General features: G+C 49.6%; 1 protein-coding gene across 1 annotated transcript in view; it reads right to left on the bottom strand.

The window, feature by feature from the left end:
- Positions 1-16,841, bottom strand: part of LOC138287493 (solute carrier family 23 member 1-like) — a 293,360-nt gene that overhangs the window by 96,292 nt on the left and 180,227 nt on the right. Inside the window, exon 4 of the mRNA XM_069227946.1 lies at positions 3,586-3,745. Coding sequence (XP_069084047.1) covers positions 3,586-3,745 — 160 coding nt within the window. The remainder of the gene's footprint in view (positions 1-3,585; positions 3,746-16,841) is intronic.

The raw sequence follows: 16,841 nt of genomic DNA, 5'->3' as shown, positions 1-16,841 counted from the left end.
TGATGGTGAACAGATCAAAACACTGACAGAATCCATGGATGGCAGGCTTTTGAGTGTCCTTGCAAAGAAAGGTGGCTATATTGGTCACTGATTTGTTTTTGTTTTGTTTTTGAATGTCAGAAATGTATATTTGTGAATGTTGAGATGTTATATTGGTTTCACTGGTAATAATAAATAATTGAAATGGGTATATATTTTTTTTTGTTAAGTTGCCTAATAATTATGCACAGTAATAGTCACCTGCACACACAGATATCCCCCTAACATAGCTAAAACTAAAAACAAACTAAAAACTACTTCCAAAAATATTCAGCTTTGATATTAATGAGTTTTTTGGGTTCATTGAGAACATGGTTGTTGTTCAATAATAAAATTAATCCTCAAAAATACAACTTGCCTAATAATTCTGCACTCCCTGTATATTATACAGGAGCCTGAGATTACCTACTTTCTGTACTATTGGCCAGTCGCTGAGAAATGCTGTTGTATTTGGTATTTAATCTTTCTTGTTTTTTCTTATTGTTTCGCATGAACTAAGCTAAGTATGAGTCTAATAGCCTACTGAGACGTGGTTTGTATGCAATGTTTTATACTTTGAAATTAATATACAGATTTGATCCATAAACTTTTACATCCATGGTCCACTAGCCTAAATATTTTTAGTATTTCATTTCAGGTTAGATCACACTCCTTCTGGGTCTCATACTATCCATTGTCCCAGAGGTCTGCCTCTAGAAGGAGCCTCCTATGAGGGTAAACAATCCCTCTTCTCTTCATGATGGAGTGCTTCCTAACTACCAGGCAGGACCTGTGCACTAGATAGGCATCTGCCAGGACCCAAATGCATTATGAAATGCTTTCTGAGTTTATACTGCTGCAAGTAACCCAGCAACTCACCTACTCTGTACAAATGCTCTCTGTTGAAAACAAATTTATAGGTCCTATGACGTATCATTCCACCCTTGAAAAGGTGTTCTATTTTACCAGATTATCTTTAAATCAGAGATTTACCCTAAAACAACCATGCTACCGCCTTCCCATGTCTGGTGTGTTAGCCAGTATGTTAAGGCCATAGGCTTTTACGACAACTGACTTATCTAAAATTGTGCCAGTACTGAACTATGCAAATATGCTGTGTTGAATATGGACAATGATGTATCACATTACTCTATGCACCTCTTCTAGCTTACCCCATGCCTTCCCGTGAAACAGACCTCCAATTAGGGCAACAGCTGAACATTATATGTTGCACTCTCTGCTAGCTGTTCTTCTGTGCAATTGGCATATACTTAACTCTCCCTCTACTAATACTTTTGCAGTGTATTATCAGATACTGACTGATATAATCTCGAGATATTTTTCTATCCATCGGTTTTAAAACTGCTTTGCGATGATTACTGACCTATAGCACTTATCTCTCTTAATAAAAATAGAATTAAATTAGGAAGACATTTGGTACGAATAGAGAGCTCAACGCAGCCACCTTCCTTTCCACTTGCCAGCTAGTACACATGCCTCAGCCACACGTCTGTGGCCTCCTTTCCTGTTGGTTGCAAAGCCCCAATGCTCTCTTTGCCTCTCTGCTGCTTGTCTCGTATCCACCTTTTATTAGAAGTCTGGTCTGGGATTTCTCCAATCCATTCGCATTGTCTTTGTAGCATGCGTGTCCATCTCTTGTAGTTTTTTGTGCTGCCTTTTATATTTTCAAATCGGTTTAATTTTTTGGAAGCCTGTAATGTTTTTATTTGATAAATCAGTAGGAATGTATAAACTATTTTCTGTTTCAAAAATGTCTTTATCCAACCTCCATATCCCTGTATGTTTGGTTTATCTCAGCCTACTTTGCAGCTTTTTTGGTTTGTTTTCTATTTGATTTAGGAAACTAAGGGGTAGATGTACTAAACTCTGGTCGCAAAATTACAGGTTGCAATTTGCGACCAGTGCTTTGCAACCATAGTGCAAATTTGTGAACCAATCAATCTACTAATAGGTTGATATGTGAATAACTGATTCCTACTGGGTCACAATTTGACCCACCTCATGCATATTAATGAGGTAGACTGCAAATTGCGACCCATTAGGAGGCAGACTAGGAGGCAGACCACCATGTCTCTGATTGCTTTTAAATAAAGACATTTTTTATTTTAATTGAACCCATTCCTTAAAGGAAAAGAGGATGCATTTCAAACCAAAAAAATTCAATTGTAATTTTTATTTTTTATGAGTAGGCAGTGGTCCATAGGACCACTGGCTACTTTTAAAATGTAATTTTTTCAACGTTTACAGAGCGGAAAAGTTATTTTTGGGACCCCTTCCAATTTGCAAATGGTTTACCATCTCCTAATGTTTTGTGACTGGAATTCGGTTACAAAACACTACCACATACCATCCCAATTCAGTATTTGAAAGGGCTGCTGAATCGGTATTTGGTCATAAACCCAAACTCTAATTTGGTAACGCGTTACCAAATTGCAATTTGGGCTTCATACATCATTCCAACAATTTATTTTCCTAATAAATTATTTGACAATGTTTTTGTGGCGTAACAGCCTCGACTGCAGACTTTGAAGCTGGAGGAACCAGGTTCAAGTCTCAGCGTTGGCTAACATCCTTTAATTCTGGGCAGATCACAGTCTCCCGCACCTACAATTCAGTGCCTTGAGACCCTCATGGGTGATTTGCAGTGCTTTACAAATCCTAGATTTATGTATTTATTTTTTCTCTTTGATTTTTGAAATGTTGAGCTAGTCTCATCTTTATCCTCAAGGAGATCAGGGTACCCCCATGGTAAGTTTATAAACAATATATACATTAAACAGTGACTAATAAACCGCAAAAACCTACTATAAGAAGCAAAGGCTAAGAACAGACAACCTGTTAATGTTCAACGTTTATTTTTGTTAACCTAAGGGTTTGCAAAAAACATGTTAGAGTGCCAAATTCAACCTCTAAAAACAGGTAATAACACCTTGCCAGGTTTATTGTTTTTTTGGGGCAGGGTGTCAGCTTTCTAGCCCATCTTACGAACAGTAGCTAGCAAAGGAGCATTAGGTTGAGTGAAGTTTGGTCTAAAACTGTGTGCTTGTGTATTATGGTGGTTGACGTCAGTTGCATGGAGGTGACTGGTGTCATCGGTGGACTGTAAATAACTCAAGCAAAGGCAACTTTCGATGACAAGCGGGTGTACATATGAGACTCCATTGTCTCCACGTCTACACCTGAGCCTCAGTGTCTGTCCAATATTTCCCTAGCTCCAAACAATATCTTGGGACTTAAAAGAGAAGCAGACCTTCTCTAACGTCTTTCTTAAGATGTTAGTAAGGGACGAGCAATCACCTACTTTAGCAATGAGCTCTGGTGTCTCTACTGTAGCTGGGCATATTTGATTTCTGCTTGCACCCCTGCTCAGATAATGCTGAAATAGAGTACTTAGTCCTAGAGCCTGCGCGTATGAAGCATGATCATTCGGGAGGCGGTCTTTCAAGTAAACCTACTGTATAGTAATGTCAACACCATTAATGCCCTAATCTATTTCACAGGTTCACCATAAAACAATATAGACCAAAGAACCATGACAAAAATTACCTCTCGAATCCTTGACTGCCACTCTTCAATAAACTCCGGTGATGTGGCATTTACCAGGCTAGCATTCTGCGTCCACTCCGGGCATTGCCACTTTGGTAGGGAGAGCATGGCAAGGGTAGGAGTCAAGAAGGCAAAGGTGCCCCCTTGCAGGATTGGGAGTCTGAAAAAGATTAAGGTAAAGAGTTATGGGCTAGAGCCAGCAGCAATAGTGGGTGAAAGTTTTGGCAACAAAGCAAGTCCTTGGTCATGTCATCCAACTCCAAAAAAATCAAATGGTCTTCACATGTGTTTTGTTTCCACAGATCACATGTATTTCTTAAAAAGTTTTATATTTGCATGTATTGGTATTTGCGACAAATGTGCTCAATACAATAGCAGATCATCTGAATTTATCAGATCTTAATGACTAAAACGTCAAAAGGACTTAAAATGTATGCAGCACGTAACACATGTTTAGTCCCCACAAGAGTTCCTTAGCAATTTGAACAATATCATATTTTATATGTATGTTGAGATGATATTTCATATCATATTTCCCTACACAATGCATAAGTTGAAGGAATATTATGGTTAAAATGCAAAATCTTCAAAAAGTTGAAATTTTCCAGTTTTGGTGAACAACACGACTATAAGTTCCCCCGTGCACTACTCATGAACTCACTCATGAAATTACATAGGCCATCCCAAACGACACAGCGCCATTAGTTTTACACTATAATATAGTGAATGAGTAAAACTGATCATAATCCACTTTACTCACAAGGAAGATTCTGAAACTGTTTTATGGCTCACTCAAAATAACACTGAAATGTCCTCTCAGAAATCCCTTAAAAGGATGTTAGCACTGGCCACTTTGCCAAAATGAATGAAAATGATTTTCACTGAGGCAGTGTCCCCAAGAGTAGGGTAAAGAATGAAATGAAGGTTCCAGTAATTTTTTTGCTAATCAATAGACGTCATTTGTTATTTGTTCTTGAAGAAACAATGACATCCAAATCCATCATAAAGGAATATTTGGCCTATCTTGTTTGGGCAGCAAATGCAAACAAAAAACAAGCATTTCCAATGCAACGGGTCTCGCATTACGTCGAGTTAGAGCTATTAGCGTTGTAAACTCCTAACCGGACTTTTCTTGCCACATTAAATGAAATTTACACAGTGCGATCGCGCTCGTTTTTTTTAAAACACAGCACGATCGCGCTGCAAAATAAAGAGAAAAAGTAGTCCAGAAACCATACGGACAACATGGAGCCTCGTATGTTTCCAGTAGTTTACCTGTGCTCTTAAGAAGGACTAAACACCGGAAAAGGCATGACGTATGCATGCCTTTCACAAATAAAAATAAGCGGATTTTAAAAGGCAAGCCCACGAACCAATGAAAGTGACTGACGTAACATGGGCGCAGTTAAAAATCCCCAAAGAGAGATTAGAAGAGGGGCAGCGCTCTTTGCGCTCGCCCCTAATAAGTAAACTCATGGTCGGCTTGTGTAAAAATTAAGGGGGTCATTACAACATTGGCGGTAAAAGCCGCTTACCGCCGTGCAGAAGACTGCCAATACACCACCGCGGCCGCGGAATTCCGCCACAGCTATTATGACCCACATCTCGGAACCCGCCGAAATTCAGACACCCACACAAGTCCGCCACACCAAAGGTCAGTGATAAACTGGCGAAAACAAATCCTCCACCGTCACGCCAACAGAAACACGCCCATGCTATCACGAGCCACGAATCCACGAGGCGGTCTTTCAAACGCGGTATTCCATTGGCGGTACACACCGCCACGCTCAAAATACACACACATCTCCAAAACACCGCCACATTGGACAATTCCAAATACACACACCTGATACACATACAAACACCACTCCCACACACCCAACACAATATAAAACACACACCCACAAAACCCACAAACCCCTACGACCACAATTATTGCCGAAGGCCAGAGAGACTGCACAGCATAGACAACCCCAACATACAGAGGCACACAACACCATCACCCACACAACATCCATGCACAAAACACCACACACCACTACACATCACCACACTCATCACCACATACACCACCCCACACATCACCTACACCACCCCATGGCACGGCAAAGACACCCCAGGTTCTCCGAGGAGGAGCTCAGGGTCATGGTGGAGGAAATCATACGGGTAGAGCCACAGCTATTTGGATCACAGGTGCAGCACACCTCGATAGCTAGGAAGATGGAGCTATGGCGAAGAATAGGCGACAGGGTCAACGCAGTGGGACAGCACCCAAGAAATCGGGAGGACATCAGGAAGAGGTGGAACGACATACGGGGGAAGGTGCGTTCCGTGGTCTCCAGGCACAACATCGCGGTACAGCGGACTGGCGGCGGACCCCCACCTCCTCCCCCACAACTAACAACATGGGAGGAGCAGGTCTTGACCATTATGCATCCTGAGGGCCTCGGAGGAGTCGGTGGAGGAATGGACTCTGGTAAGTCAAATCTTAACTATCATATCCCCCACCCTACCTGCATGCTATCACAGACCCCCACCCTCACCCCCTCCCCTATCACTCCAACTCCTCACTAATGTACTAATTACACAAACCACACATCCCAACACCAAGCCCTGCATGACACAACAAAGCATGGACACCCCTCACTAAAGCATGCCCACTGCACATACCCATAACACCCCCCCAACCATCATCACACAAGCCCCCACACTGGAATGCTAGCACTGGGGTACACGGTCACCCACCCATTGCACACCATGACACACACACAGATGCAATAATCATGCTTTTACACCCCTGCAGGACCACTACCTAACGTCATCAGACAGGAGGGTCCAGACATCTCTACCCCACCCACAGAAGAGGCCCACAGTGATGACAGCAGCTCTGTGCAACTGGATCCAGATAACCAGGCCGGACCATCGTGCGCCTCGGGACAGTCGGTTCCCCTCGCACAGGCACAGCCCACCACAGACCTTCCACCCTCTGGTAACACCAGCACAGCACCCACCCAGCGGGCCCATACCTCCGTACCCAGGACACGTCAATCAGCTGTGTGTCCACCACTACAGGAAACCCAGGATAACCCACCACCCCAACAATAACAGGGACCTGGGGGCAGTGGTAGTGGGCACACGGTCCAGGGGACGGAGGCACAGGAACACAGGGGAACTGGGAGGGCTGCTGTGCGACAGGGGGCGGACAGGCCAAGGGAACCCACTCTCCACGAGGCCCTCTCCTCCATCATGGGAGCATACCACCACTCCCAGGAGACGATGGCAACGGTCCTGGCCAAGTTTCAGGAGACCCAGCGCATGCAGGAGGAACAGTATTTGGGGTTCAGGGAGGAACTCAGAACCATCAGCTCCGCCCTGGGCACCATCGTAGGGGTGCTGAAGGACACACTGAACACCATGAGGGACACCGTGGCACTCCAAGGGGCCCCTGACACTAGCATGGACGATGAACTGCCCACCACCTCCGCCGGCGCTAGTGGACAGGACGCCCCGCCACAGGACCACCACACCAGCCCCCCCCCCCCCCATGCAGACGGAGAACCACCCCGCAAGCGGTCCCTGAGATCCAGGAACAGGACAGAGCACGATGGCAAGACCCCGCCAAGAAATGAGACCACCCTGATTGTAAACCCACTGTCCCACTTTGTAACCCTGTCCATATTGGAACTGCCCCAGCTCCACTTCCTATGCCCATATGGGCAATGCACCTGTGAGACTAATAGACTGGATTCTGCCATGGACATTCCTCCACCATCACCCCTCACCAATTTACCCCCCTCCAATATTTAGCACTTCAATAAACACCCTTGAAGCACAAAACAATCTGGAGTCAGTCTGTGATTTTGAAAATATGTATTAGCTATGACAGTGACAAAATCCGTTCTCAAATGTAATGTCAACATACCTATGTCACACATCACAAGTCCATGAAGAATGTAAGCAGATGACACACGTTGGTAACCACACCTGTGAAACCATAATGGAAATGTACAACTCAGTTACCAAATACTGCCTGAAATTGACAGACAGGATAGAGGTAGAAGTGTGAAAGTACTTGTAGTAGGCAAGAATGTGTTCTCACCTGTGTGTCACTGGAAATATTGCTGGATGACTGAGTCCCTGTTGTCAATGTCTTCTTCCTCTGCTTCCTCCTCATCACTGTCCACAGGCTCCACAGCTGCCACAACACCATCATCTGGACCATCCTCCTGCAGAAAAGGCACCTGGCGTCGCAAAGCAAGATTGTGAAGCATACAGCAGGCGATGATGATCTGGCACACCTTCCTTGGTGAGTAGAATAGGGATCCACCTGTCATATGTAGGCACCTGAACCTGGCCTTCAGGAAGCCGAAGGTGCGTTCGATCACCCTCCTAGTCCGCCCATGGGCCTCATTGTAGCGTTCCTCTGCCCTGGTCCTGGGATTCCTCACTGGGGTCAGTAGCCATGACAGGTTGGGGTAACCAGAGTCCCCTAATAGTCACACCCGGTGCCTCTGGAGTTGACCCATCACATAAGGGATGCTGCTATTCCGCAGGATGTAGGCGTCATGCACTGAGCCAGGGAACATAGCATTTACCTGGGAGATGTACTGGTCTGCCAAACATACCATCTGTACATTCATGGAATGATAACTCTTCCGGTTCCTGTACACCTGTTCACTCCTGTGGGGGGGGCCAAAGCCACAAGGGTCCCATCAAGGGCACCTATGATGTTGGGGATATGTCCAAGGGCATAGAAGTCACCTTTAACTGTAGCCAAATCCTCCACCTGAGGGAAAACGATGTAGCTCCTCATGTGTTTCAGCAGGGCAGACAACACTCTGGACAACACGTTGGAAAACATAGGCTGGGACATCCCTGATGCCATGGCCACTGTTGTTTGAAAAGACCCACTTGCAAGGAAATGGAGCACTGACAGCACCTGCACTTGAGGGAGGATCCCTGTGGGATGGCGGATAGCTGACATCAATTCAGGCTCCAACTGGGTACACAGTTCCTGGATTGTGGCACGGTCAAACCTATAGGTGATGATTAAATGTCGCTCCTCCATTGTCAACAGGTCCACCAGCGATCGGTACACCGGAGGATTCCGCCATCTCCTCACATGTCCCAGCTGACAGTGCCTAGGAAGGACAACAGCGACCACAGAGTCAAGCAACTCAGAGGTATGTACACACAGTCTACACAGAACACGAAACATAATCCAAAAAGTAGTCTGTATGTGTGTTGAGTCCAGGCCTAGGTATGTGTGACGCAGTTGAAAATGAAGCCATGGGGGCCCCTGAAATGGTGGCTGCCTGACCTCTAAACTGGGACAATGGGATGTGAGGTAACTGCGCTGGCGTTGTACACCGTCGCGGTAGGCGGTCGAAGACCGCTGCGCAATGCTGCATTGGTTAACATTGGACCCTATGGGTCCCAGGAGCCAATGACGAGGTGCGCCAGCGGTAATGATACGCACCGCCGCGGACGTGACCGCCATTTTCTATCTGTTCAATCACTCGATACCTGATCTTCGACAGGAGAGGACCTACACTGCAAGTGCTGCTGTGACCTCGGGCTGGAAGAGACAATGTCTCGTGCGTCTGGGGAAAGGGCCCCTCCCTTCACTGCACAGGAGTTGGAGAAGCTCGTGGACGGGGCCCGCCCCCAGTACACGCTACTCTACAGTCCTCCAGACCAACAGGTGAGTACACAGGGAGCATGTTGTATGGGCTATGCCTGGGTGGAGAGGGCTGGTTGTAAGAAGGAAGGGGGCAGAGTTATGCGTGCATGAAGGACTGTGAATGCATGTGCCACATGGCAAGGGTAAGGATGTGGGCCACTCACTTTGACAGTGCAGTTGGTAATGACTTATTTTCTTCCCCTGTACATGTCATGTAGGTCAGCGCCTACCAGAAGAAGGATATTTGGCGTGCCATCGCCAAGGACGTCTGGACCCTGGGGGTCCACCAGAGACGGAGTACTCACTGCCGTAAAAGATGGGAGGACATTCGCCGCTGGAGCAAGAAGCCGGCGGAGGCGCAGCTGGGGATGGCCTCCCAACGTGGGAGGGGTGCCCGTCGCACCATGACCCCCCTGATGTTCCGGATCCTGGCGGTGGCCTACCCTGAGTTGGATGGGCGCTTGAGGGCATCACAGCAGACACAAGGGGGTGAGTACATTCTCACTCAGCTGACTTTGCGCGCAGTGAAGGTGTCTGGGTGGGGGAGGAGGGCTGTGGGTTTCCCAAGGCCAGGGCGAGTTCTGTAGGCTAGGCCCCTCCGTAATGCAGGCCATGTGGCACTCCACCCCACCTCTGTAGAGTGCCAAGTACAGGTATACATGCCCCTGTGTCATCTATGTGTGCAGATGTCGACCATAGCCATGTAGGCCATATCCCAGGAACTGCATCAGTAGAGCCCAACAGCGCTGCGTAGTGCAGGGGGCTGCTGTGTCTGTATTGTCCGCCAACGGTAGCGGTAAGCCATGCCCTCAACCTGTCTTTCTTCTGTCGTCCCCCCCCCTTTTTGTGCTCTCCCTGTTCTTGTGTGCATCAGCATCATCAGGCGGAGGTACAGTGGCACCGGAGCACGAGGGAGCTGCATCCCACATGGCCATGGAGGGCCACACCATGGACTCGGAATACACCAGTGGGACGGAGGGCGAGGGGAGCACCACGGCGGTCACAGGATCAGCAACCAGCGACACGGACTCGTCCTCCGATGGGAGCTCCCTTGTGGTGGCGGCAAAATCTGTGCCCCCCACTTCTATAGGTACAGCCGCCACCCCCCCCACCAGCACCGCCCTCCCAGCAGCCCCTCAGCCTCCGCCCCGTGCCGGCTCACCCAGGAGGGTGGGCATCACCTTCGCCCCAGGCACCTCAGACCCTGCCCCTGTCACCTCTGCTGCCCTCAGTGAGGAGGCCATTGACCTCCTCAGGCCACTCACTGTTGGCCAGTCTACCATTTTAAATGCCATCCAGGGTGTAGAAAGGGAATTGCAACACACAAATGCATTCCTGGAGGGCATTCATTCTGGTCAGGCGGCCCTTCATCGAACCCTGCAATCTCTGGCCTCAGCACTGATGGCAGCCATTGTCCCTGTGTCTAGCCTCCCCCTCCAACTTCCTCCACCCAGACCCAATCCCCTGTACCTCTGCCTATCTCAAGCACACCATCAGCCCAGCCTGCACACACCTCAACACACAAGGGAAGCTCAGGCAAACATAAGCACCACACATCCCACAGGCACTCACGCAAGCATCACACACATACAGACACAGCAACATCCACTGCCTCCACTGTGTCCCCCTCCTCGTCGTCTCCCTCCTCCCTCCCAGTGTCGTCTACACTCTCACCTGCATGCACTACCACTACAGCCACTAGGTCCCGCACCAGCACACCCACCACCACACCCCGCTCACCTGCACTCACCACCCCCACTACCATTTACACGTCCCGTGTCCTCTCCCAGTGTGTCTGTGACGCCCCTTCCCAAAGTACACAAACGCGGGCACACACCCACCCAACATCCATCCACCTCACGACAGCCTCCAGTGCATGCACCTGCACCCAAATCAACAAAAGTTACACCTCCTACAACAAGCTCCTCTTCCTCCACTCCGAGACCCCCTCCAGCTACCCGTCCCAGTGTTCGTAAGCAACTTTTCCTGAGCAACCTTGACCTCTTTCCCACCACCCCCCCCTCCAATTCATAGGTCCCGTACTAGCACCTCAGCCAAAAAAAATCGCAGGTACCAGTGGTGCCTGTTAGAGGTATGTGGAGTGCACCAGGGCAGCCAGTGTGACACGGAGCCAGAGCACAGCCAGTCCCCCCCCCTGTGAAGCACCAGAAGTTGGACAGTGCCCGGCAGGACAGGGGGAAGACTCCAGCTGGCAAAGCCGCTCACAGGGGTCCCGGGGGGAGTGTCCACTCAGCTGTGACTCCTCCCAAGGTGGGGAAGGGGCAGAAGAAATCGCCAAAGTCTGGGAAGAGCAGCACAGCGGAGAACCCCCCATCATCCCCGCTGCCCAGGAGGCCACCGCCAGCCCCATCGTCAGTGGCCAGGAGGCCACCACCAGAGTCAGTGCCCAGGAGGGCAGTCCCATCGTCATTGGCCAGGAGGACACCGCCAGAGTCAGTGCCCAGGAGGGCCCCAGCAGCCACAGCCCCGCTGGGCAATGAGGGGCCACCATGGCAAACACCGCTGCACAGGTCAGAGACAGCAAAGTCAAGCACCGCTGAACAGGGCAAGCACCGCTGGACAGGGCAAAGACCGCCATGGCAAGCACCACTGAACAGGTCAGAGACAGCAAAGTCAAGCACCGCTGAGCAGGGCAAGCACCGCTGAACAGGGCAAAGACCGCCATGGCAAGCACCGCTGAACAGGTCAGAGACAGCAAAGTCAAGCACCGCTGAGCAGGGCAAGCACCGCTGAACAGGGCAAAGACCGCCATGGCAAGCACCGCTAGCCCATGTGCGGCAGGGGCAGTGATGGAACTGGGACCGTCACGGTGAGAGTGATGCACTCTGGGCACCAGTCCCCCTCCGCAACCAGTGGAGACATGCATCCACTCCGTCTGTCCTTGGCAGGATGAAGCACTCTGGGCACCAGTCCCCCTCCAGAACCAGTGGAGACATGCATCCACTCCGTCTGTCCTTGGCAGGATAAGGCACTCTGGGCACCAGTCCCCCTCCAGAACCAGTGGAGAAAGGTATCCACTTGAGAGACTGTGGCTTTGCACTCCCCAGGATGGTACAGTGGGCAACCCACCCACTGTAGAGACTTGAGAGACTGTGGCTTTGCACTCCCCAGGATTGAACAGTGGGCAACCCACCCACTGTATAGACTTGAGAGACTGTGGCTTTGCACTCCCCAGGATGGTACAGTCGGCAACCCACCCACTGTATAGACTTGAGAGACTGTGGCTTTGCACTCCCCAGGATGGTACAGTGGGCAACCCACCCACTGTAGAGACTTGAGAGACTGTGGCTTTGCACTCCCCAGGATTGAACAGTGGGCAACCCACCCACTGTAAAGACCTGAGAGACTGTGGCTTTGCACTCCCCAGGTTGGTACAGTGGGCAACCCACCCACTGTAGAGACTTGAGAGACTGTGGCTTTGCACTCCCCAGGATTGAACAGTGGACAACCCACCCACTGTAAAGACTTAAGAGACTGTGGCATTGCACTCCATAGGATACATCAATGGGCATGGAGCCCGTCGTGGATCTGGCGTGGTGCAGTCATCCAGCCGAGGTGCCCCCCCTTCGCTTCCCCCTGAGGTGCCTGTTGTATTTCTATCTGATGCCCCAGCAGTGTTCTCTCCGTTTTGCTCAGGTATCGTGTGTGGGCCTCGCCCATGCATTTTGGGCCCAGTGGTCCACGGACATTGAATGGTGCATTACCTGACTGCTAATCGTGATGTCTATTTTGTTGAATGTGAAATTATATGTGTATATATTTGCTTACTGTACTTTTGATATATTACAATGGTTGCACTCATTTCATTTTGTCTTTGCATTCTTCCATGGGGTTTGGGGGTTGTTACTGTAATGTTTGGATATGCATTGGTGTGTGTGTTGTAGTGGGTGAGGGTTGGGGTGGGGGTGGGGGTGTTGCGTGTTTGTGTCCCTGACTTTTGCCTCCCCCATCCCCTATGTCGTAGGTGCAGTACTCACCGTTGTCTTCGGCGCCGGCGTTGATGATGATCGTACAGGAGCAGGAAGACTATCGCAGGGAGTATTTGGAGTTCCGGTTCCATGGTGTCCTCTTTCCTCGTGGAGTGTGTAGAGGTGAGCGTTTTCCAATTGAAATGGCTGTTTCCGCCATGTTTTTATCCACGGTGAATCCGCCCCGGAAAAGGTGGCGGATTGGTAGGTTGTGATACTGTGGGCGGTACTTTGTCTCCCGCCTGTCTGTTGGCGGTGACCGCAGCGCTGTTTGTCTGTACTGCCATGGCGGTCGGAGTGTTAAAGTGGCTGTCTCCGCCACGGTCATAATTCCAAAATATTTTCTGCCGGCCTGTTTGCGGTCTTACCGCCGCTTTAACACCGTCCGCCAGGGTTGTATTGACCACCTAAGTCTTCTAAAAACTAATATGAAGATCTATTTCATAGGAAGTAAAAGATGCCGTAAACAGGAACTAGTTGGACTATGACTTCTAAACACACAATCTGCTTAACATTCTGGAGTATGGTGAGCAGGAGCTTCTCCAGAGTGTCTACATCAAATAGAATGCCCATATTTCAGCCATATATAGGTGTCTCGTTGTAGGTCTACTTTCCACTCTGCAGCTTGGGTAGACATACAATTTGCCATTAATTTTGGGCCATCCACACTAAGGCCCTCATTATGACATTGGTGGTAAACTTACAGCCACGCTGACGGCCACCAACTTACAGCCGCCGCTGTGGCAGATATCCGTTCACCATATTATGGCACACACACACCAATCCGTCAGTATTCAGCCACATACACAAATCTGCCAGCCCAAAGGTCAGTGATAAACTGGTGGTACCAAAACCCACACAGTTACGCCAACAGAATAACGCCCACCACAATATGACCCACAAACCACAAACCACCACGGCAGACATTCAACGGCGGTAAACCATTGGCGGTACATACCGCTGCGCTCACAATGGACACTTCAAACAACACACACCTGACTCTCATACACACGTCACACCCACACCACTATAAAACACACACACACATTACCCACAACCCTCTATGATTACAAACCATTGCCAGCAGAGGGACACCAAGACCACTGACACAACTAGAGCCACACATTATGCACACCTATACACCACTCACGCACTCCACATCACACACCCCAAGACATTACCCAACACACCCTCACCAACACACATCACACAACACCCATGGCACCACAAAGACACTCCCGTTTCACAGAGGAGGTGCTAAGGGTCATGGTGGAGGAAATTGTCAGGGTAGAGCCACAGCTATTTGGAGAATAGGTGCAGCAGATATCTATAGTTAGGAAGATGGAGCTATGGCGGAGAATCGTGAACTAGGAATGACATCAGGAAGAGGTGGAATGGCCTATTGGGGAAGGTACGTTCCATAGCAGCAAGACACCAGCTCGCTATCCAGAGGACTGGCGGTGGACCCCCACCTCCTCCTCCACAACTCATAGCATGGGAGGAGCAAGTCTTGGCAATACTGCATCCTGAGGGCCTGGCCAGAGTTGGAGGAGGACTGGACTCTAGTAAGTCAACTCTCTACTATTGTCACCCCTACCTGCATGCCATCACATATCCTCACCCTCGACCCCATCACTCCACTACATCCCACACACCCCACCATCACAACCCACTCATCCCAATGCCAAGCCCTGCATGCTGTATCAATGCATGGACACCCCTCACAGCCCTGCATGGGCACTTATCACTAAAGCATGCACACCATAGAGAATTAACTATCCCACCATACACTAACAGACACAAGTGAAAGCTGGCAGGGCAAATCCAACCATAGAGGGGAAGGCACGGATGTACAATATGTCAGACACAGAAACCGTAACACATCATTTACATCACCACAGGTACCCCAGCCAATGTCAGCAGAGAGGAGGTGCCACCACTATCCAGTCCCCCAACTGAAGAGGCCCACAGCGATGACAGCAACCCTGGTCTTCAGGATCTGGATGACCTACCTGGCCCATCAGGGACCACTGGACAGCTGGTTACCCAGGCCCAGTCATACACCACCACAGAGCCTCCCCCATCTGGAAACACTACCACAGCACCCACCCAGTGTGCTCACACCTCTGTCCCCAGGACACGTCAATCAGCAGTGTGTCCACCTTTACAGGGACCCCAGGGCACACCTTGCCCCCAAGACAATCAGGGACCTGGGGTCAGTGGCAGTGGGCACACCGTTCAAGGGATAGAGGCACAGGCCAACAGGGACACTGGAAGGACTGCTGTGCGCCAGGGAGAGGACAGGCCCAGGGAACCGACTCTCCAAGAAGCACTCGACGAGATCCTGGGAGCCTATCAACATTCCCAGGACACGATGGGCCAGATCCTGGACAATGTGCAGGAGAACAGGCGGCTGCAGGAGCGACAGTACCAGGGGATCAGGGAGGACTTGCAGGCCATTAACAACACCCTGATCTCCATAGCAGGGGTGCTGGCAGACATGGCCAACATTATGAGGGAGGCAGTCTCACACCAGCGGGCCCCTGCCACTAACCAGACATCTGAACAGCCTTCCACCTCCGCTGCCGCTGGTGGCCAGGAGGCCCCGCCACAGGACTCTCAGACCACCAGCACCCCTACCCCTGTAGAAGGTAAACCACCCCACAAAGGTTCCCTGCGATCCAGACAGAAGCCAGAGACAATTGCCAAGAACCCCGCCAGGTAATGTGACTCTCCTGATTGTCACCTTTGTGTCCCTCTCAGTCACCCTGTCCACCTTGAACTGCCATTGCTCCCCTTCCTATGTCCCCTTGGACAATGCACCTGTGCTACAAAAAGACTGGAACAATACCCTGGACTTTCCTCCATCATCACCCCATCCCATTGCACTTGCCCCTCTATATATTTGCACTTCAATAAACACCCTTTAAAAAAAATCCATTTGGAGCATGTCATGTATATCAAATATGTATTCATTGATACAGGTACAAACATTGCAAATCAACTGTACAGAGAATGAGCATTGACTAATGACCTGTAGCTGGTTGTAGCAATCACTCCAGGAGTATTTGTCAAATCACCAACATCTGCAAAATGAATTGCTGGAGGGAATAGTAAGTGGGCATAGAAGTGTAAAATATCAGCATGCCATTGCAACACAAATAACAACCAAAGTCATTGAAATGTGAACTAACACTGTCCTACCTGTGTGTCATTGGAAGTATTGTCGGATCACATATGTTCTGTTGTCCTCATCCTCATCCTCTGCCTCCTCATCCTCACTGTCCACAGGGTCTACTGCTGCTACACAGGCATCTCTAGCCTCCTCCTCCTGCAGGAATGGGACATGACATCTGAGGGCCAGGTTATGCAACATGCAGCATGCCACCACTATCTGGCAGATCTGCTTTGGTGAGTAGCACAGGGAACCACCTGTTAGACAGAGGCACCGGCACTTGGCCTTCAGGAGGCCAAAGGTTCTCTCACCAATCCTTCTGGTTCGCCCATGTGCCTCATTATAACGTTCTTCTGCCCTTGTCCTGGCATTCCTCACAGGGGTCAGCAGCCATGATAGGTTTGGGTAA

Source organism: Pleurodeles waltl, chromosome 4_1 (genome assembly GCF_031143425.1).
Source record: "Pleurodeles waltl isolate 20211129_DDA chromosome 4_1, aPleWal1.hap1.20221129, whole genome shotgun sequence".
Taxonomy (NCBI): Eukaryota; Metazoa; Chordata; class Amphibia; order Caudata; family Salamandridae; genus Pleurodeles; species Pleurodeles waltl.
Note: the sequence above shows the minus strand (reverse complement) of the source record. Positions and strands in the feature narration are given on the sequence as shown.